The 22,046-nt window shown below is 45.4% G+C and overlaps 2 protein-coding genes across 2 annotated transcripts; one reads left to right on the forward strand and one right to left on the reverse strand.

Moving 5' to 3' along the window:
• SDHC (succinate dehydrogenase complex subunit C) lies at positions 1 to 5,908 on the reverse strand. The gene is made up of 6 exons (XM_039363659.1): positions 5,834 to 5,908; positions 4,602 to 4,658; positions 4,208 to 4,309; positions 2,415 to 2,476; positions 1,769 to 1,932; positions 1 to 1,021 (listed from the first exon to the last, which is right to left on the reverse strand). The coding sequence occupies exons 1-6, from the start codon at positions 5,851 to 5,853 to the stop codon at positions 917 to 919; spliced, it is 510 nt and encodes a 169-aa protein (XP_039219593.1). The 5' UTR covers positions 5,854 to 5,908; the 3' UTR covers positions 1 to 916.
• Positions 5,909 to 6,046: 138 nt separating this feature from the next.
• Positions 6,047 to 19,638, forward strand: MPZ (myelin protein zero). Its single transcript, XM_039363656.1, is given in 7 exon segments — positions 6,047 to 6,190; positions 8,384 to 8,597; positions 15,282 to 15,448; positions 15,711 to 15,924; positions 16,300 to 16,435; positions 16,969 to 17,026; positions 17,225 to 19,638. Coding segments are annotated over 6 exon segments (927 nt in total). The 5' UTR covers positions 6,047 to 6,190; positions 8,384 to 8,530; the 3' UTR covers positions 17,510 to 19,638.
• The last annotated feature ends 2,408 nt before the right edge of the window (positions 19,639 to 22,046 follow it).

Consider the following 22,046-nt stretch of genomic DNA (forward strand, 5'->3'; position numbering starts at 1 on the left):
TTTATTTTTCAATGTTTTTATTATTAACCGGATAATCCTCATTGGGGCAAACCAAGAGGGGAAACTTTCACGAATGGAAAACTAAAATAAGACTATATATTTACAGAAGATGGGACAGGTGGGTTTTATTTTTTTGGAAAAGGGGTGGGGAGAGGAAAAGCTCAAAATCTTTCCTTGGCTCACAAGCAGGCGAACAGCCGGCGAACCAGGAGCAATTAATTGGGCAATTAATCCCACCAGGCCAGAAAATTTGGCTTCCCCAAAAGTTTAATGCAAAGGTTGGACTGTTTCTTTCCCCCCTCCTGCAAACGGGAGAGAGAAGATTTTGCAAGCTTTGGGCCTGCCTCCATTTCCCCCCTCCCCATTGGGATCCACAGGCCCACTTGGAAAAGATCAGCCAGACTGGAGGTGTCCACTTTGGCTGTGTGACTCTTAACGCCGGCTTGCTGTCAATGGACGGTGTTGTGTTTTCTGAAATGTGTTGCACCCACGCCCGTGTGCACGCTGCCCTGTGGTTCTTTCAAAGGAAAGGATTGTTCCGGAGAGCGAAGGGGCTGCCTTTCGCCCCGTGGGAGAACGTCGGTTTTTTAAAGCCCGGCCACGTTTCAAAGTGGTGGGATTTTAAGCCTCAGCTGGGGAAGGGACGCCAAGAGTCCCCGGGGCAAAATTGTGGCCTCTCACAAGTGGAAAAAAAAAATAATAAAAGGAGAGAAATCCCTACAAGGATCCAAGGAGAACTGTATCCTTTCTGATGAATAATGTGAATTTTGCCGATTTCAGCCCTTCTGCACCTCAGCTGTTCTTTTCCTAATGAACAAGTGGGGTGGAAGTCCCGACGGAGCCAACTTTGTGGGTGCAGAAGGGCGCAAAAGTTAGAAAGTTGGGGAGTGAGCAGGAGGCGTGCCTTTGATTCTCTTCACATGGCTGCGATCCCAAGGGAAGACAGAACCGTCAGGACGAGGACTAGAGCTCCAGATTGGTACAACTGGGGTATCTTGAAACCTATGCCCAGGTCCCAGGCCTACAAAAGAGGAAGACAAGGAGGACGTCACAACAGGAGGAACTAGAGAGAATATAGACTAGAATAGTCAAGGAATTGTACTCCTTTGGCATCTTTACATTTGGCGGGATTTTCTACGGCACCATTTCCGATGTGGTGTCGGTTCACGATAATGCTCGTCCGCACACCGCTAGACTCACTAAAGAACTTTTGAAGCAGTTTCTTTGGGATAATAATAATAATTGTAAAGTTGGAAGGGACCTTGGAGGTCATCTAGTCCAACCCCTTGCTCAGGCAGGAAGCCCTATACCATTTTGGACAAATGGCTGTCCAGTCTCTTCTTAAAAACTTCCAGTGTTGGAGCATTTACCGCTTCTGGAGACAGGTTGTTTTTGATCACACACACACACACGCACACACACACACACACGCCCCCAGTAGTCAGATTTGACGCCGAGCAACGACCAAGGAATTTCAAATCTTGTAAGACCTTACGACCGGTGCCTCCATGTGAAGGGCGCTTATGTCGAAAAGTAATTTAATATAGTAGCTTTCTAAGGTGTGTAATAAAAGTTCTGTATCTGTGTGTGTCTGTCATCGATAACCCAAACGGAGGTTCCTTTCAGAACTGTCTTTGTACATTCACCCGGGCAAGATTCCATCAATGGAGCATTACCATAAAGGAGAATTAACTCACCTCTCCTCCATGGTTTGCTCTGCAAGGCTGACATACAAGGGGTAATAGTGGCTGCTTAAAAGGCTGCTTACCAGATGCCGAATCCCGTTCCAGGTGTGGTAGGTGACAGGTAGGGACAAAGCGAACTTGGCTGAATAGATCAGAGCGGGCGCCAGGCTGAGTGACTTGATCAGGTCCAGGTAGTCGGAAAACTGTCCGGGAAGAGCCAGGGCACTCAAGGCGAAGAGGGACACACCTGGTGAGGAAATACATCCAGCAGGACACACAATGCAGGTAGTCCTCGAGTTAGGACATTTCAGCCCAAAATTCCATCCATCCATCCATCCATCCATCCATCCATCCATCCATCCATCCATCCATCTATCTATCTATCTATCATCCATATCTATCTATCTAATTTATCTCTATCGAAAATATATGTGGACAATGCAATATAGGAGATAAAATATTAAATTAAGATAAAACCATAATAAAAGCATGATAAAATGAAGGCATAAAATGAATTGCAATGGGACAGATGTTACAATTCAGCATCTAAGGAAGCCAAACCCCTAATTGCTTCTCATGTGGCTGCCATGCGATCCTCCCAGGTGCCCTGTGAGTTATGGTATCACCTAAGACCCATGATGATCTTAGGTGATGCAATAACGCACGGATGTTTCCTGTTCCTTGCGATTCCTTGTCCATCAGGGAAAAGATTGAGAAATTATAACCCACCTAAACTCATTCCCACACCGGTCCCGCGGTGAATGATGGACATTGACATCGGCAGGGTCCACCTAAAAGGAAGGAAAGGGGGACGCTGTAAACGACAGGGCTGACATTCCTTTAGGGAAAAGAAAGGAGTAAAGGAGACCAATTATTTGTCATTAGAACAATTAACCCATTTAACAGTTTGCCTCCAGAAGTTGTGGGTGCTCCAACGCTGGAGTTTCTTAAGAAGAGACTGGACAGCCATTTGTCTGAGATGGTATAGGTTCTCTGCTTGAGCAGGGGGCTGGACTAGATGACCTCAAAGACCCCTTCCAACTCTGCTATTCTGCTATTCTTTTTTCCTTCCTTCCTTCCTTCCTTCCTTCCTTCCTTCCTTCCTTCCTTCCTTCCTTCCTTCCTTCCTTCCTTCCTTCCTTCCTTCCCCAACACTGGGGGTTTTCAAGAAGAGACTGGACATCCTTTTGTCTGAAACGGTACAGGGTCTCCCCGAGCAGGGGGCTGGACTAGATGACCTCCAAGGTCCCTTCCAACTCTGTTATTCTACTATTCTGTGTCCCTGAGCTCAGGCCAGGGCAGGGCAAACTGTTCCAGCTCTTTTGATCTGCTCCCCACTCCGAATTATTTAAGGAATCCCACCAGAGCGAACAAGAGAAGGAACAGTGGAATCTGTGGAGGAGGCTGAGGAATGAGATGACCGGGGAGGGGGGGAATTCTCCTCGATGGGCAGCCGAGGAACCGGTTCTTTAAAGAGAAAAGAGCCCAGATTGTGAGCTTGGCTGTCAAGGGCAAAATCTTGGGGTTGCAATTTTTTCCCCCAGGGAGCAGCTAAGTGCAGGCAAATTGAGGGGCACAAGTACTCCTCGGCTTACGACAGAGAGAGAGAGAGCCTGTTCAGTGTTATGGGTGGCTAGGAGGCGGGTGGGACGTTTCAATCCAGGGGTCTTTCTTTGAGCTGGGTGATTTTCTTGCTAACATTTCAATACCCAACTAAGAAACATCATCAATGGTAGAGGGAGGTGGGGTTGGCAGGAAGGAGGAGGAGGAGGAGGACGACGATTGTGGGGTCCTTGGTGCTCTCTGAGCTTGGTTGTTTTGTTGCAGACGTTTCATGACCCAACTAGGCAACATCATCAGTGCTAGAAGGGAGTGGAATTGAGGGAGGGAGGGAGGGAAGGAAGGAGAAAGAAAAGAAAGGAAGGATGGAAGGAGAGGGAGGAAGGGAAGGAAGATGAGAGGGAGAGGGGGAAGGAAGGAGAAAGAAAAAGGAAGGAAGGAAGGAAGGAAGGAAGGAAGGAAGGAAGGAAGGAAGGAAGGAAGGAAGGAAGGAAGGAAGGAAGGAAGGAAGGACTATGGGTTCCTGGGTGTTCTCTGAGCTTGCTGGTTTTCTTGCAGACATTTCATGACCCAGCTAGGTAACATCATCAGTGCTAGAAGGGAATGGAGTTTGTGGAGGGGAGGGGAAAGAGAAGGGAGAGGGGAAAAGGAAGAGGAGGAGAAATGTGGAGGTCTTTGAATTTGGCACAAAGGCTCTTTGTAGACATTTCATGACCCAGCTTGGTGCTAGAAGGGAGTGGGGTTTGCTCTCTGCTTATATCCAAGTAGCTTGCTTGCTGATGATGTTACCTAGTTGGGTCATGAAACATCTGTAAGAAAACAACGGAACTCAGAGAGCACCAAGGACCCCTCAACATTTCTCCTTTATTGTCCTTTCAATCCAGCCCACCTTGCAGAGGCACCTGTGGGAAATGCAATAATGCAATTCAGTTATAAAATGCGTAATTCAAGATGTGTCTTACTCGTAAATGCTGATATGTGGGGACAAGGGCCGCTGAGATTTGGTGTTCTTCTCCCAAAACTTAGCCATTTCTTCCTTCGCCGTCGTCCCCATGGGGACCACACTGGAACCAAACCACGGAGAATGTGTTAGGAGGCAGGCCCCAAACACCCAATAATGCACACAGTAATCTTACGACCATTTGTTTAGCAACCGTTCAAAATCCTCCCTCCCTCCCTTTAGAGCAGGGGTTTTCAAACCTGGCCCTTTGATGACTTGTGGACTTCAACTCCCAGAATTCCTCAGCCAGGCACATGCTATTTTTTTCTTTTTTTTAAATCCTTCCTTACGTGCAAAGACTTAAGGAAGTGATAACCGATAATTTTTGTTTTTTTCCAGTAGCATCAGAAACTTACTGTGGCATGAAGGACCCCGGGCTGAGGCGTAGGTAGAAGCAGCGCCGGCTTGCTAACCTGAAAGAGCCAAAATTACAGGATTTATAGGCAGGAGTTTGTTCTCTTTTAGGGCAGGGGTCTTCCAACATGGCCTTTTGATGACTTTGTGGACTTCAACTCCCAGAATTCCCCAGCCAGCGTTGCCGCAGTAGAGATTTCTGGGAGTTGAAGTCCACCCATCTGGAATTGCCCCACTCCGAAAACCCTTCTTGATTTAGAACAGGGGTCTTCCAACTTGGCCCTTTGATGACTTGCAGACGTCAACTCCCAGAATTCCTCAGCCAGGCATGTCTGGCTGAGGAATTCTGGGAGTTGAAGTCCACAAGTCATCAAAGGGCCAAGTTGGAAGACCCCTGCTCTGGATATCAGCCGACCTCGCAGGGTTAGGGTCAGGGTTTTTCTTGAAGACCCAGATGACATTTTGAGAACAAGGTTGTTCCTAACAGCCAAGGGGCAGCAAGGCAGCTTCAGCGGCTGAGGGAGGACTCGAACCCAGGTCTCCACAATGCTATTCCGACACTTTCCTTATGCTGGCTTTGTTGATGATGATGATGATAATAATAATAATAATAATAATAATAATAATAATAATAATAATAATAATAATAATAATAATAATAATAATAAAGTTGGAAGGGACCTTGGAGGTCATCTAGTCCCTGCTTCAGACCCAGATTTCAAACCAATCCAGCCAGGCTCTTGCTCAGATATGTCAATACTAGCCATCACCAATAGAGGGCGGCTATGTTTGCGGGGCACTCAGACGTGCGCATAGACACGTGTATTTTTTTTTTTAGATACCGAGTCTGACTCGCTCCCTTTCTCGAGGCACAGCTCTGGAAGGGTCGGGTTACGGTGCCCATCATCCCCGGCTTGCACGGGAGGTGTGGTCCAGCCCGCTTCGGGAGCCAGCCGGGGATGATGGGTTGTGCAGTCCGACGCCTTCCCGCCCCAGTAGGGAGGGGGAAGGATGGGGCCGGGCAGGGCGAGACACGTGTCTTTGCGTAGGAGGGAAACCGTCCCCCGCAGCCAGGGCGCTCTCGAGGTCAACCCGCAGCGCGTCGGGATCCGCTTTCCCAGCCCCGAACACGCGTGTTTCTCCACTCCGGGGATGCGGAGAGCCCTTCCACACGAGCCGGGCCCACCGCGGGGCTCCCCCCTCCCCCTTTTTTTCTCCGCCCGTCCGCTGTCACCTCAAGACGGAGGCCGCCATCTTGGCCGGGAAGTGCTGCGAACGGGACGCAGCGCGCGGTGACGTCACTGCCCGACTTCCGTCGCCGGAGGCCGGAAGCCGGAAGGAGCCGGCCTTCAGCACGTGCGCTTGGTAGGAGCCCTGCGAGCAGGTTGCCCTTCCACACTACAGCACCCATCTCTCCTAGCCGGGGATGAGGGGGAGTGTAGTCCGAAAGGCTCGGCTGGCAACCTGCCGGGTTGCGTGCCGCGTGCCCCTCTGCTGCCTCCTGCTTGTTGAGCATGTGCAGAGAGCCATTCGTCTGAAATGGGATAGGGTTTCCTGCCTGAGCAGGGGGTTCGACTACATGACCTCCAAGGTACGTTCCAACATTATTATTATTATTATTGTTATTGTGGTGGTGGTGGTTGTGGTTATGGTGGTTGTTGTTTGTTGTTGGTTGTTATGAGCAGCTAGTGTTTTCATAAGGTAGCTTGTTGTTATTGGTTGTTGTTATAAACAGCTAGTGTTTTCATAAGGTAGTTGTTGGTTGTTGTTATGAGCAGCTAGTGTTTTCATAAGGTAGCTTGTTGTTGTTGTTGGTTGTTATGAGCAGCTAGTGTTTTCATAAGGTAGCTTGTTGTTGTTGGTTGTTATGAGCAGCTAGTGTTTTCATAAGGTAGCTTGTTGTTGTTGGTTGTTGTTATGAGCAGTAGTGTTTTCATAAGGTAGCCCTTGCATTACTGCTCGTCCTCTCCGTCCACAACATTTCTGTGGTTAAGTGAGACATTTGTTCAGCGCGTTTTGCCCCGTTTTATGACCTGGCTTGCTGCAGCTGTTAAGTGAACCATCCCAGTTGATAAGTTACTACCCTGGTTGTTCAGTTGTGAAGCTGGCTGCCCCATTGATTTTGGCTCGTCAGAAGGTGGCCAAAGGGGATCCCGTGACCCGGGGACGCTGCAACCATCATAAATATGATCCAGTTGATCCCGTGACCCTGGGACACAGCAATGCTCATAAGTAACGAACCAGTTGCCGAGCGTTTGAATTTTGATCGCCTGATCTTGGGGTTGCTGCAAAGGTGGTTATTCTGAAAAACGGACATAAGTCCCTTTTTTAAGTGCGGTCATAACTTTCTTGCAGACAGTTCATGACCCAACTAGACAACATCATCAGGGTTAGGAGGAGAGGCGATTGCTCTCTGTTCATGTAAAATCAGCTGGCTTGCAGAGACAGCAAACCCTACTTCCTTCTAGCACTGATGATGTTGCCTAGTAGGGTCATGAAATGTCTGCAAGAAAACCACCCAGCTCAGAGAGCACCAAGGATCCCCCACAGGCTACAGATATTCTCTAAATAAATAAATAAACAGCAGTTTGCAAACCCAACATCTTCCAACTGCCCACTTCGGACTTGGCAAAGACCAAAGAGAGCACAACACATGCCTGTGTGTTTTCTGGAATGTGTGACGCCTACTAAAAACTGCAATTGTACTGAAATAGTGGCCCGAGAGGAAGATTTTAAAAAAGATTTGCAGGAAGATGCCAGGGTCTGTTTGTGACCTTTTGATTTTTCTTCTGCCTTAGAGTTTTATCTTATTCACTAATTTTCGGCCCCACGATGAACAAAATCTGAAAGCTCTTTTGGGTGTGTGCATTTGTCTAGCATTCACGTTTTTGAACCCAGGTCAGTTGAGGTTTTTCCCCAGACTGCCAACTGCAATGGGTTTCCCAAAATAGGGCACTTTTTAATTCTGCAAAAGAAGTTCTGCTGTTCTCTTAAGAGAGAAAATCCTCTTTCCACTTTCCTCTTGCAGCATTGTAGGGCAAGGAAAATTGTAATTGATTAAGCTGATTTTTTTTCCCCCTACTGGCTCAGTAAAGAATCTCTTTGCAGTGGTCAGGTCCAGGGGATGTGCAAAACGGCCGAGCAAAATTGACGGGATGACCCCAGTGCAGCAGGAATTTAACTTGGGTGCTTGATGCTCTGTGAGCATGGTTGTTTTCTTAAAGACGTTTTGTGAACCAGCTAGGTAACATCATGAGTGCTAGAAAGTGGTGAGGTTTGCTGGGGTGAGGGGTGAGGGGAGGAGGAGGAGGAAGAGAAGGAGGAGGCAGACTTCTGGGCTCCTTGATGCTGTCTGAGTTAGATGCTTTTCTTGCAGACGTTTCATGACCCAGCTAGGTAACATCATCAGTGCTTCCACCCTAAGCTACCCATCTTCTCTGCTCTTGGAATTTACCCTGCCAGCCATGGATTCCGTGTCAAGAAATTTCCTTAAAAAAGGCTTAAAACTGAAATTACAGGACCACCCCCCCTCTCCTGGCCCTGGCCGAAGGCTTTGCCTGTTGGGAGGCGAAAAAAATGACATTGTTCAGAGGCTGTGCCCTCACCCACAGTTTGCTAAGAATGCAGCTTCTTTGCCCAGCTATGCTCGCATGCTGTTCAACAATAGCCACTATAAATGCAAGCTTTTATGTTTTGTTCTCTTTGGGGGGGGGGACCGGTTCATCTTTGCACACACACCCCTCTGTTTTTTTCTCCCCAAACGCCACCTTCTCATTGGTTCCAGATTTCTGCAGAGATGGCATCCTTCGGGGCAGGCGGGTTCTTAAACCAAGGGTGCCCCCCTCTCCGGCATTCGACAGGAAGGCATCCTCGTCGTTGCTACCAGCTCTTCTCCTCCATGTGGCTGGGATTCGGACACTAACCCAAAAAAATGGGGGGTCCAGTCGACGCTGCAAAGGGCCAAGCCTTCCTGTGGTCGCTCCTCGTGTGCACCGTGGGTAAGTTGCATGACGCTCAAGGGAAAGATTTCCCAAATTTAGAAAAAGGGATCACTGGAGGGGCCAAAGTCGTAAGTATCCAAAGGCAGAAGATCAGAGTCGAAAGGGACCCTGGAGGTCTTATAGTCCAACCCCCTGCTCATAGCAGGAGACCGTAGACATTTCAGGCAAATGGTTGTCTTCAAAAGTGAAGACCATGGAGAAGGAACTAATTAAGGAGATTTTAGGTTGTGCAGAAATGGGCAAATTGACATGGAAAGGAAAAGAGAAAGAAGATTCAGTATATTTTAGAACACGGGGCCATTTTTATCAGTGGCAAGAGAGAAAGGAACGTGATACAACTAAGATACTGATTATGAAAATATAGAAACTAATCATTACCGATTGTTTTTTAAACCCATGAATCCAGACAACAACATCCTGTTTGCTAAATACTAAAGAATGTTATCTCATAAAATTAATTTTCGAAACTCAGAAGGGTAGGGCTAGCAGCTGATGAGAGCTAAATAGCTCGAAATAGCCATACTAGTCTCCCTTTAACTCTTTGTCGGCAAAAATCTAAACTTAAATAGTTTATCGCAGTAGCGAATTTAGCCTGTAAACGCTTCTAGATTTGGGGATGAAAGGCCAAAGCAATATTTGAGTAGATCAGGTGTTCTATTTATTGGTGTTTGTTTTTTCAACCCTCTCTGATCGTGGGGTCCTTTACGGGTAGACTGCCTCTGAAGCCGGAGGCTCTACCCTGGGCGTAGATTGTTGAGAACCAGCCCCGAGCATCTTCTCTTGAGGTCTCCAGCTTTCCTAACATGATTTCCACAGCATTGTGGCTTTGGGATCTGAGCTTCAGGTTTTTCTCTCCGGTGCTGCAGCATGGGCTATGTAGTTCTTCCGCCCTCTGCAAGTCTGCTAAGTCCTAAGAGGACTGAAGCAGAAGCCATTGCTTCATTGGCCGTTCTGCATACCTGTTCAGCTTCAGATTTCTGGGTGTGGCTTGGTTAATGATGGTTTAGATCGTGGTTTAGTTCAAGGGAGGGCTAACAGAGGCTGGTTCGAAGGCAATTCTAGGAAAATTCTAGGGAAAAATTAGATTACTGACGATTTATTTCTCAAGGCCTCAAAACGTTTCTATCATATATTCAATTTTCTCCAAAAATGGTGTGTCTGAATAAAATCCTCAATAAAATCTGGGGCACTTTTTGCGTTCCAAGCTTTCTGATGTTGGGATTTGGGGAGAATTAAGAGGAAGGATCAATTTAAGGAGATTTGGTGGGGGGAAAAGACATGATGATGGTGATGAATGTGTAAACGATGGGGCCATTAAGGAGAGCCGAGTAGCCAGCAGTTAACAGAAGTTAACAGAAGTCAAAATTTCCAGCTATATTGCAAGCTACTTCTGACTTTTATTAACATGCATAAATCCCAAAAGTGCCTCCAATTTAAAGCAAGGGAAAGCAGTGACTCTACCTTGCTTAGTTGAATAATTAACAATCATGATACCTCATCGTTTTGAGAAACAACTGGGTCTTGTCACGCCTTAAAACCTGAGTAATGGGGTTCACACAACACAGAGACTTTGATAGATTGTGGTTTGTTGGGGGGGAAAAACATCTTGGGTTGAGTTCTCCTCTTGTGGTTACCCCCAAACTGGACAAAACATGGTTTGTAGGATGAGTGAAACTGGGGGAACTACCGCCTGCCTTGAAAGTTCACGGATGGCTTTAATCTAGAAAACAATTGATTTATTAAACTTGTACAGCTTTAATCTAGAAAACGATTGATTTATTAAACGTGTACGCCATCTCAGTGTGTGGAAAACACAACCCTGTTTTTCTGTTGTTTAGGATGCCGTGAAGTTCTTATTTTTTCCAACTCGGAAGAAAAAAAATTGCACCCATTACGGTGCCAGACAGATTAAATTGGTTCCTGTTCAGCCGAAAAGCAAAGCGCATTAGCAGAACAAAGCAATATATTTTATAGTGCTCTGAAATCTATTCCTATTATCTTCAGAGGAGTTCATATGGGGACCGGGCGTGGGAGAGGAAACCCAAGTAAGAATTGTGTTTTACTAGACACAGGTTTGACCTGACAAATTAAATTTATCTCTGATTATAACTGCCCCAGCATCTGCCGTTGCTAATCCTGGCAGAACGTGCTTTTACAGTGATTATTTTCTAGGTAATTTTTGCTTTGCAAAGGTTTGCAGGACCTTCATTCTCAGAAATAGATGCTGTTTTTAAAATTTGGGAATTCCAGAAAGGTTTCTTGTTCCGAAAAGCGACAATAATCATAAGATTATGATCGTAAGATTGAAGAGAAAGAAAAAGAAGGAATTGAGAAAGGAAGGGATAATGCAAAGATCCGAAGATTTTTGTTTGGTTCAGAATTGATCCTTCCAAATCTGGGTTGACAGATCGCACTAAGCCACAAGGTAGCCAGGATTCTTGGCTTAGTGCAATGCGTATGAACCCATATAGGACTGAAGCCTGCGGTGGTTTTTTTTTTTTTTTTTTTAGGATAATGTAATTTTCCTTGCTTTTCATAATAGAATGGAAATAGATTTCAATTGGTCCTGAGTTCAGATTTAAATTAGATCATCTCATCCTGTTGAACTGACCAGATCAGCGGGATGGGCTGATCTAATTTAAATCTGATATGATTTTGAATCCAGGAGCAATTGTCCCTTTTTCTGGGTCAGTTGAATGGGTTTGGTTAATCTAATTTAAATCTGATATGATTTTGATCTCAGGACCCAATAAAATCTATTTTCCCTTTGCGCCCCCATTGGCAGATGTCAGCTTCACCCAGATCTTTGCTTTTTTAAAATGTGACATTTAATTATGACTGATATTTATATTACTCCAGACCTCAGCCTGGCACATCAATCTTCCCCACAATTTTCTTAATTGCAGCCCGAAGGTTAAATAAAAGAGAATTTTTAAACAATGTGATAAATCTCTAGGTAGATTTTTCTTATATCTCCATCTTAAACTCTTCCTGCTTATGAATTCTCGAAAATGTATTTTGGAGCAGGAGATGTTCCCAAGAAAGGGACTCCCCCCACCCCCCGTTTGAAAATTGGGTTTGGGAAATAGGAAAGGAGCTCGGTGAAGATATAAGACGCAAATATTCTTAATTTTTCTGAACGTATTTTTCACAGTCTGAGTATCTACACAATGCAATAAAAAAATACTGCCAGTTTATTTCCATCCAGTACCAAAGGTTGAACGAGCCGGGTTATTTTTACTGTGTTCCTTAGTCAGATGCCCTGAGCCCTGGAGAGACAGACTACAGCACTGCAAACAATGTAATTTCCTGGTTTATTTAAGACGGGCAAAGGGGATCGAGGTTTATGAACCGTGCAAATCTCAGCTGACATGTTTCACCCGGCTGTTCCTTGCCAAAATGGGTGAAAAGAAGCAGAAATGCCAGTTCTGTTTGCTTTCAAAAACCCCAGTGACCGGGAAGCCAAAAGGAGCATTTGATTTATGTTTATTTTAGAGGTTTTTATATCCTGTGTTTATTACTTTTATAAATAAGTCAAGATGATGAAGCTACTTAATGCTTAAGGCGAACTACTTTTAAAAAAATTAAAGTCAAAGTTACAGTGACGGTGGAGATTAGAAATGAGGAGTGGGTGAACCCTGGAATGCAGTGTGACTTTTAAATCCGGGGAGGCAGTCCTTGACTTAGAAGAAAAGAAAAGAAAAGAGGAAAGGAAAGGAAAACGAGAAGGAAGGAAGGAGAGAGAGAGAGAGAGAAAGGGAAGGAAGGAAGGAGAAAGAGAAAAGGGAGGAAGGAAAAGAGAAATGGAAGGAAAGAAGGAAGGAAGGAAGAAAACAAAGGGAAGGAAGGAAAGAAGAGAGAAAAGGGAGGAAGGAAGGAAAGAAGAAGAGAGAGAAAGGGAAGGAAGGAAGGAGAAAAAGAAAAGGAAGGGAGGAAGGAAGGAAGGAAAAGAGAAATGGAAGGAAATGAAGAAAACAGAGAAGGAAGGAAAGATGAAGAGAGAGAAAAGGAAGGATGGAAGGAAGGAGAAAAAGAAAGGGAAGGAAGTAAGCAAGGAGAGAGGAAGGAAGGAAGGAAGGAAGGAAGGAAGGAAGGAAGGAAGGAAGGAAGGAAGGAAGGAAGGGAGAACGGGAAGAAAGGTCACAATTTGATTTGATAGCAAACTCTTTCAGTACACCAGGTTAGAAGGTGCTAATCAAACGCCGTGATTAAAATTTTTAATTTATTTTCTTTTACGGTTGCCACAGGCACCCACCGCTCTCTCTTGCCACCCCTGAACAGATAATATTTTTTTCCTCTCCTCTCTCCGTTTCAAAATCCCTATTGTTCCACTTGCTCTTCTGCCTGCTTAATCTTCTATTATCCCTCGGCTTCTGTGCAAATTCGGCGAGCGAAAAGCCTGGGGGTTAAGGTCCGATCCACCCCACCCCGAATCACGTCACCTTCCTGCTTTGTCTGCAGAAGGAATCTTCCACCCTCCCCAGCTTTCCAGAGGGGACTACATAAACCGTGAGGAGGATGAGCCGTTTAGGAAAAGCAAAGCTTATTTGCACAGAAAGAGTCTCAAGTGTCTCCACCCATAAATTAAAAACCCCTCCGTTTGAAACGGCAAACTGAGGCATGGTGAATATTTCAGGAGTGTCTTCCGCTCTGTTCCGTTTAGAATCATGAGGACTAGACTCTTTAAGAGAGGCTTAAAGATCAGGCTGCAAGTCAGAGCACTTTCTTCACATAGTTTTAATCCCAATTGCTAAAGCAGAGCTAAGGAAAAGCTCAATTAAAAACCTTGAAGGAGTTGTTGCAAAACAAGGCCTGGGACGAAACATCATCTCAGGCCTTCAATTAACCATGGTTAAACCAGCTTGGAAAGGCTGCACCAAAGCCTTACGTATAGAGGAATGTCTGAAACAGCTTACTTTTCCCCTCCTAATCCCTTCCTCAAAGCAATTTTTTATTATTTGCTAAAGCAGATAAAGAAATATCTTTATCCTTCGGTAAAGGGCGGAATTTCAAATTTAATCAATGTCGTTCTGGACCCCCCCCCCAAAATTTTTTAAAAAACTTTACAGCCGTTACAGAGGGCTTATTTCAATTTATTTTGTCCTTTAAAGGGCAAGCCTAGCTAGCTAAAAAGATGGAGGAATGTCTCTTGTGCTATCCAGAGAGCAAAAATCCTGCCCATCGCTTTAAGTCACCTTAAGCCAAATGTTGGTTGTTGATTGGGCTGAGAGAAGTGGTATATCCAAATATATTTTGTTCTTTGGACCGTTTGCATCTTCCCTTAAAATAGGAACAGAATCCACAATGGTCTGAGAATCAGGGTCTCCAAGTTAATCCAGGTAGGTAATAGTAGTAAAGTTGGAAGGGACCTTGGAGGTCATCTAGTCCAACCCCCTGCTCAGGCAGGAAACCCTACAAATGGCTGTCCAGTCTCTTCTTAAAAACTTCCAGTGTCGGAGCATTCACCGCTTCTGGAGGCAGGCTGTTCCACTGGTTAATTGTTCTCACTGTCAGGAAGTTTCTCCTTAGTTCTAGGTTGCTTCTCTCCTTGATTAGTTTCCAGTTAGTAAACTTCCTCAAACAAGTTCCCCAGGCCTAATCCACATATCAAAGGAGAAGGTCTGCAAACACAAGAGTTAATTAAAAATTACGTCTCCCAGCAGAACTGTATGTTCACAAGAACAGATACATGTAGGGATGCCATAGATGTAAGAGTGAGGACTTTTCGTAAGTGACTTTTTTCAACGCCTTCGTAACCCCGAACGGTTGCTAAATGAACAGATGTCAAACGAGGACGCTCTGGGCTCTATATCTGCCATCAGTCTGGTTCCCAAAAACCAGACCTTTCCAGACTCATTTAAACAATGGCAACCTGGGGTTTGTAACAGTTCCAGCTTGTCATTTTTGTGTAGATGGGCACAAAATCGTGCCGAAAAAAGGAGGGGGAATAGCGAGGGTTACGGTTTTTTTTCCAGCCAAAAATCAGGAGGGAAAATTCCCACTCAATCCGACGGCCTCAGCAGTTTGGAATTTGCACCCCAAAGGCGATAGAGAAGAGGAGGATTGTTCGGCTACACAAAAGGGTCCTTTGATTGCAAATGTCGCAATTTTGAGATCACTCAGCAATGTCCTGCCGTGTGCTTCAAGCAGCGACCGAGGATCACAAGGGGTTTTTATATGGAAGGAACTTCCCACTTCTCAAATGGAGGGGTGGGAAGGCAGAAAAGGGGGAGAGAAATCCACAAAAAAAAAAAAAAAAACCCAAACGCCTTGTGGGTTTTCGTATCACAACAATGAGATGGTGTCTCTCTCTCTCTCTCTTTCTCCTTCCCTTCGTTTTATTGATTTGACTTTGATTATTCGTCAGGTTTTTATCCCACCTTCATTAGTTTTATCAATAAATCAAGGTCGTGAGCAGACCTCATGCTGGCTCAAAGGGACTAGCCCAAAATCAGTCAATCAGTCAATCAATCAATCAGTGAAACCATGGTTTCCGGATGTGGCAACTGTCAACGGATCTACTTTTGGGCTTTGAAATTTCATTTAACCTGTTTGTTGCTAAGTGGTGTTGCCTTTTGGGGATCTGGGCAAAAGCCTTAGGAAAGTGATCAGGGATTTACCCATTCATTAATTTACCGATTAATTTCACCTCTGTCTGCTTTTTTTTTTCTTTTTCTGCAGTGCTGTCTCCAACCTTGGCCATCAAAGTTTACACGGCAAACGAGATCCACGGCACGGTGGGATCTAAAATTAAGCTGTCTTGCTCTTTCTGGTCCAACGAGTGGATCTCCGACGACATTTCCATCACTTGGCACTTTCAGCCGGAACGTGGAAAGGACAGCATTTCGGTAAAAAAAAATTATATTTTTGTATCTATTGATACAATAGAACTTGCTAGAAGAGGAGAAACTTCAGCGTTGTAGTAGGAGAACTACATATAATATTTTGGCTGTAAAACTTCAGATGTCCACCCGAGGGCCAGAGCAAAAACAGAGTGTTAGCCTCTGCCGCCCTCTTGTGGTTCCATTTATATTGCAGCCCTGATCTGATTCTTCTCGTGCAGGTGCTAATTTTCGTCCCACCAGTTGTTCTGTTCTTATTCAACCCCAGATATTTCACTACGCCAAAGGCCAGCACTACATTGACAACGTTGGGTCCTTCAAGGAGCGCATCGAGTGGATCGGGGACCCTCGCTGGAAAGACGGTTCCATTATCATCCATGACCTGGAATACACCGACAACGGGACCTACACTTGCGATGTCAAAAACCCGCCGGACATTGTGGGGAGAACATCACAAGTCACCCTCTACGTCTTTGAGAACGGTAATGCTCGTTGACCGGCGAGAAATTGTTTGTGGTGTTACTATGATCTTCCCGTTTTTAATAAGTGTCCATCTTCTCCATCTCTTCCTTTTCCATCTTCTTCTCCATCACCTCTTCCTCCTCCTCCTTCTCCTTTTCCATCTTCTCCATCACCACCACCTCCTCCTCCTCCTCTTCCATCTTGTCCTTCTCCATCTTCTCTTTCTGCTTCTCCTTTTCTTTGTCCATCTCCATCTTCTCCTTTTCCTCCTCCATCTCCTCCTCCTCCTTCTCATCTTTTCCTCACCTTTGTCCATCTTCTCCCTCCCTCCCTCCCTTCCTCTCTCTCTCTCTCTCTCTCTCGCTCTGTCTCTCTCTCCTTTCCTTCTTCTCCAGTTCCTACCAGATACGGTGAGGTCCTGGGTGGCATCATCGGAGGCGTCTTGGCTGTGGTCTTAGTGGTCCTGCTGATAGCTTACCTCATCAGATACTGCTGGCTGAGGAGACAAGCCACCCTACAGAGGCGGCTCAGGTAAAACCAGAAATCACCCCACCCCCCCGCACGCGGTTCCTCTACCGCTATCCTTCTCTCGCTAAAGTTGCAGGAAATCCTTCTTTCGAGATCCCTTTGCCAGCTTTCCAGCCTCAGGCCAGGCTGGGGGATGATGGGAATTGTAGTCCTGCCTCACCGGTGGGCCTCTGATTCGCTTTCGGCTCTCTTAGCCTTGCCTGGAGTTGCAGCAAAGAAGCAACCGGGGAGGGGTGGGGGGGAGGGCTATGCTAATCCCACCACAAAGTCTTGTCCTTCCCACTCCCTTTTAAACACAAAGCACGCACCCCCCCACACACACATGCATGTACTGCAACAAGAGAGGGAGCAAAGAAAGGGCAATTTCCCCACGTGTGTGTGTGTGTGTGTGTGTGTGTGTGTTTTAAATCCTTTAATTGCCAGGCTTTGGGTGCAGGATTTGAGCATAATTGGTTTAGGCTTCCTTGCTCGGAAAACGGCTCCCCCGTTTTCATCATTGTACCTCAACGCGCATCTCTGCTTTTGTCTCCGATTAGCGCGATGGAGAAAGGGAAACTGAGGCTGGGGAAGGATTCTTCTAAACGGCGTCATCAGGTGAGCCTTTGGGGGCGCGAGAGGAAAACAACCCCCCCCCCCAAGTAAGGATCTGTTAGACTTACAGGAAGTCCTCAACGTACGGCCGTAATTAGTTTGTCTGAAATGGTATAGGCCCTATTCTATTCTATTCTATTCTATTCTATTCTATTCTATTTCCTGGCCAACCTTCTCTTCTTTTCTCTCCCCTCTTGATAGACCCCCGTCCTGTACGCCATGCTGGATCACAGCCGCCTAACCAAGAGCGACAAGAAATCCAGGGGAGGCTTTGGAGACTCGCGCAAAGATAAGAAATAGCGGTTAGCCGGCAGAGAAGGTATCGAGAAGAAGGCGGCCAAGAGGCAGGTGGTCATGACCATCGAGATGGAACCGAAGAAGGACCACCTCGAGGCCGAAGGCCTCAAGCCCGCCGTCAAGTCCCCCAGCAAGAACAGCCTCAAAAACGCGCTCATGAATATCATTAAAAGCGATTCGGCCTTATAATTTGAACGCGGGGCCTTTCCTGGCCTTCCTCTTCTCAGGGGGGGAAGCCAGGAGGCCCCTTTCTCCTCCACCCAGTCCTCTTGGCTTTGCTAGGACCACCAGATCGGGGGTGCAGTACCTCTGACTGCCAGCTGGAGGCAGCAAGGAGTGGGTTTGCGGGTCCCTGCTGCCACCTGCTGGCCCCTTGGAAGTTTGCAGCCCACCAACAGTGCTTTAATGCACGTTTCCCAATCTTACCATCGTTTAAAAGGCATGGACTACAACTCCCAGGTTTCTGGCTGGCAAATTCTGGGCGTTGTAGTCCACCCATCTTAAAGCCGAGAAACAGAAGCGTAGGCGAGTTATGTGGTCATCTGTACTGCTGCGATAATCTTGACTTCAATCTGCTACAATCCAACATTTTGTGTTAGCGTTTTTGTACCCTCCCAATGTCCCCCAAACTCACCAACTCGGGTACACACGCGCGTAAATAACTCACAAAAACCTGCAGGAGATTTGCTTATAATTTTCACTCAAGGGAGATTTTCATCAGCCCCTGGACCCCCGTTCATCGCCATGAGGATAAAGCAGACTGGGTGCCCCGTCCTTTTAACCCTTCCGAATTCTTATAAATTGGCCCGAAAGATGCTAAATTGTTGTCCCCAAACGGTGCCTTCTTCTGCTCTAACCACTGTGGATCTCTTCCGCTCCGTGATTCGAGCACAGATGTAATTTTCTTTCCTGCGGTTTTTTTTTCCTTTTTTTCTTTCTAATCCAAGGATCAGATTTTAGCATCTCACAAACTCACAAAGGGAGTTTAATTTCCTTCAGGCAGGGATTCTGCCCAGGAGAAACAAAAACATCTCATTTGCGAAAATTCTCAGTTGAAACGAAAGAAGAAAAAGCGATTTTTATTTTTGAAAAAAATGCCCCAAGGACTTCTATCGCACGCGCGCTCTCTCACTCTCTCTCAGATCCTAAGAGTAGTGATCCTAAAGAGAGATTTCATTTTAGGCCAAATTCGGAGCCTCCTGCTTGAGCAAAGCATCAGAGACATTTCAGGGCAGGTAAAAAAAATTATTAATCATTAAAAATAACCCACTAAGACGATCCCTAAAATTTCTCAAGGAGGGGGGTTTTGCTCATTTTAAAAGAGGCAGCCCAATTTGGTCTGTTGGGAAATTCTCGCCCCGTTGCAAAAAGTTGGTGCAAACCAGCTAAACCAATTTTTTTCCCCCTACAATAGAGAGAGAGAGAGAGAGAGAAGAAAAAATGCAGATTATTTTCTGCCAGTTTCCTCCAAAGTCTGTCGAAGCAGACGAATTTATATTTCTCTTCTGACTTGTTTGACATTTTCGGAGCGTCCCCCGAGAGGGAAATTAAACCATCGTCTTGACAGCCGCAAAACCTTGCCATACGATCTGCAAAAGGGAGGTTGGGAGGAAGTTTATGATTAACCTGCGGAGATATTCTATTGATTTTTTTTCCTTCTTCTTCCTTGCTGTGCTCTGCCCGGTGACCGAACTCTGCATGACGTTAAGTGGGTAGGCAAAGATCAAGGGTTGCATTTTCCTCCCCCCACCCCGTTTATTCTGCTTCTGTTTTGGTGTTGTTGGTTTTTTTTTTTAATTAATCTGTTCAGATTAACTATTAGGACAACATGTTCCAGCAGCAACAAAACAGCCAAAAAGACAGGATGTCCCAGATCATTTTGTTAGCAAACACACACAACAGCTTCGGTTCGTGAAAGGGACCTTGGAGGTCATCTAGTCCAACCCACTTCTCCAGCAGGAATTCTTTTTTTCAGACAATTTTACATCCCTTTCTCGCCAGTGTCCTTTGGCATGTTTCTTGCCTCTTCAAATCACGCAACATCGAATGACGGTGCTAAATCCATGTATATAAGCAGACAATTCCCACAGAACCTCAACAGGACAGTTCTGTGTAGCACATGTTGTCACAAGTAGGCCTAGAAAACTAAACTGGGTTTTGTTTTTTTTAAAAAAAATCCCAACATGTACAATTTCCTCGGGGTTTTCCCGACCCCATGGATGTCTTTCCAAAAAAAAAAAAACAGCCGTCGCCAAAAACAAACAGACATCATTAAAATGACAAAGAATTAATTAAAAAGACTGACATTTCTATACCAAGCTGGCTTCCTTGTGGTCTGTGATCCTGATAGTAAACTTGAAGTAAAAAAAGGTAGGGGAATCCCCGCGGATTTTACTCCTCGAGTTGTGGTTGATTATACGAGGCGCTGGTCGTCTCCGTTTCAAGGCCATTTGAGCCAGTGCTGTCCGTAGACATTTTCCACAGTTGTGGTCAACGCGACGCCACGGAGCACCGATACCTTTGCACCGATGTGGTACCTATTTATCTACTCACATTTGCCTGCTTTTGAACTACAAGGTTGGCAGGAGCTGAGATGAGACAGACAGACAGACAGACAGCAAGATAGAAGCTAAGGATGATGGAGGGAGATAGACAGACAGAGATAGAGTGATAGATATCTGTCTCATCTAATCTATATTACTCTATTTGTCTCTATATCGATCTATATATATCTATATATCTCTATACCTATCTATATCCATCTAATCTATCATCTGTATATATTTAAATCTATATATCTATATATCTAATCTACATCTACGTACCTACCCATCTATATCTCTATACCTATCTATATCCATCTATCTTATCTAATCTATATCTACATATATATATATATATATACATCTACCTATCTATCTCAAACCAGAACATTGAAATCTGCAAATAGGAGCTGTGCCAAAAGTTCAGACAGAAAGAAGAAAAAAGACAAAAGACTAAAACCAGGTTTTTCCCGATTATTTTATTAACATGCTAAACATGTCAGTCTTCAAAGCAGGTCAGTCAGTGCCCAGGATGACAGCTTTTATTCATTCTTGACAATGTTTCATTGCCCGTCACGAATTTCGCAAACACCACTGGCCCAGAAGTGGAATGGCTGTGAGGCAGCTAAGGGGGGCAGGGGGGCGGAATGTGTGCATGCCCTTGGTGGATAGATCTAGGCTTGTTTTTGTTCTTTCTTGGCTCGTAATAAGCTGGCCCCTGAGGAGGGAAGCATGGCTTTGTAGCTAGCAGCCCTTTTTTGTGGGTGAACGGACAGAGAATTCGGGGTGCTGAGATCTGATGGCCCCATAGGACGGACACTGAGTTTGCTAACAATGCTCGGATGCTCTTTTACTGGAGAATGGCTTAAGGACGTTGAAGCTGACTTCGTAAAAAGCATTTTGGACACTCAAAAATATCGTGGGAGGGAGCTCCCAATTTTGCTCGCGGTTTCACTCTTATTGGTGCAAAAGACAGGTGCCTCTAGTGCAAAATATTCCTTTGGGCACAGGGTGAAAAGAGACTCTTCTCTCTTTTCAACACGTTGTCCAGGTTGGCATCGAGTCTCGGGACTTGATTTCCTGTTTTGAAAATAGGCTCATTTTAGAATATTAAACTAATAATTTTCCCTGCATCGGGCTTATGGCTCTTTGAATGAATTTGCCGGGTTTTTCATAATGTCTCGGTCAGTGGAATGGAACAACTCATCATGGCCAACGTGCTGCGGGACGAACTCGCCATAAAACAATCCAACAAATGCAAAAGTTAAATTTAATTTCGATGGGACCGTGGCCAACAATAATAAAATAAGGGAAGTCAACCCAGAAAGAATTGTGTTAATTTCAAATGAAAACATGGTCACCAGTGATAAAAGTAACTGAATGAAATAATTTTATGTGTTGAATTGTCCCACATTGAGTTGACAAGTTGGCAGCGGCAAGTTGTCCTAGCTCAGGGGTAGGCAACCTCGGCTCTTTTATGACTCGTGGACTTCAACTCCCAGAATTCCTGAGCCCGCATGGCTCAGCTTGGAAACCTCTCCCTTTCCCCTCAGTACGGCTGGCTCAGGAATTCTGGGAGGGGGGGGGAATAATTTCCCGTCAATATGGCATCTTCACTATAAATGTTTTTAGAAATAGGCATCAAGGGGGGAATTGCATTCCCAATCTCCTAAAAAAGGAGACTAAAATCTTGGAAAACCCCCCCCCCACATTTATGGAGTAACAATCCCCCCTTGATGATAGATGGGAGGAAAAAAGGATGAAGAACTTGGTTCAAATCGACCCAACGGCTATTCTAATCATCCTAGCCTAGGTTTCCTACCTATATCTTGTCCTCAACTTACGGCCACAGCAGAACCTCAAATTTCAGTCATTGTGGTCGTACGTTGAGGCATAACCGGCCTCAATTTCACAACTGTTCTTAGAAAAGTTATAAAGCGAGTCACACAGTAGTCATCCAACAAATCACGTCGTTCTTCCGAATGGCTGTTTTTTTGGAGCAGGAAGCAGCAAAAAAAGGTCACAAACAGCGACCGTGGGACAACGCAACCATCACAAATGTGAGCTGGTTGCCGAGTTCCTCAACTGCTAATCTCTGCCGACAGAGGCACGGCAGTCGTAACTTTGAGGATGAGTCAGAAGTAGATTTTTTTTTAAGCTCGTTGTAACCTCGACCCGCTGGT

Source organism: Crotalus tigris, unplaced genomic scaffold (genome assembly GCF_016545835.1).
Source record: "Crotalus tigris isolate CLP2741 ecotype Arizona unplaced genomic scaffold, ASM1654583v1 scf7180000019553.37968852642:3898890, whole genome shotgun sequence".
Lineage (NCBI taxonomy): Eukaryota > Metazoa > Chordata > Lepidosauria > Squamata > Viperidae > Crotalus > Crotalus tigris.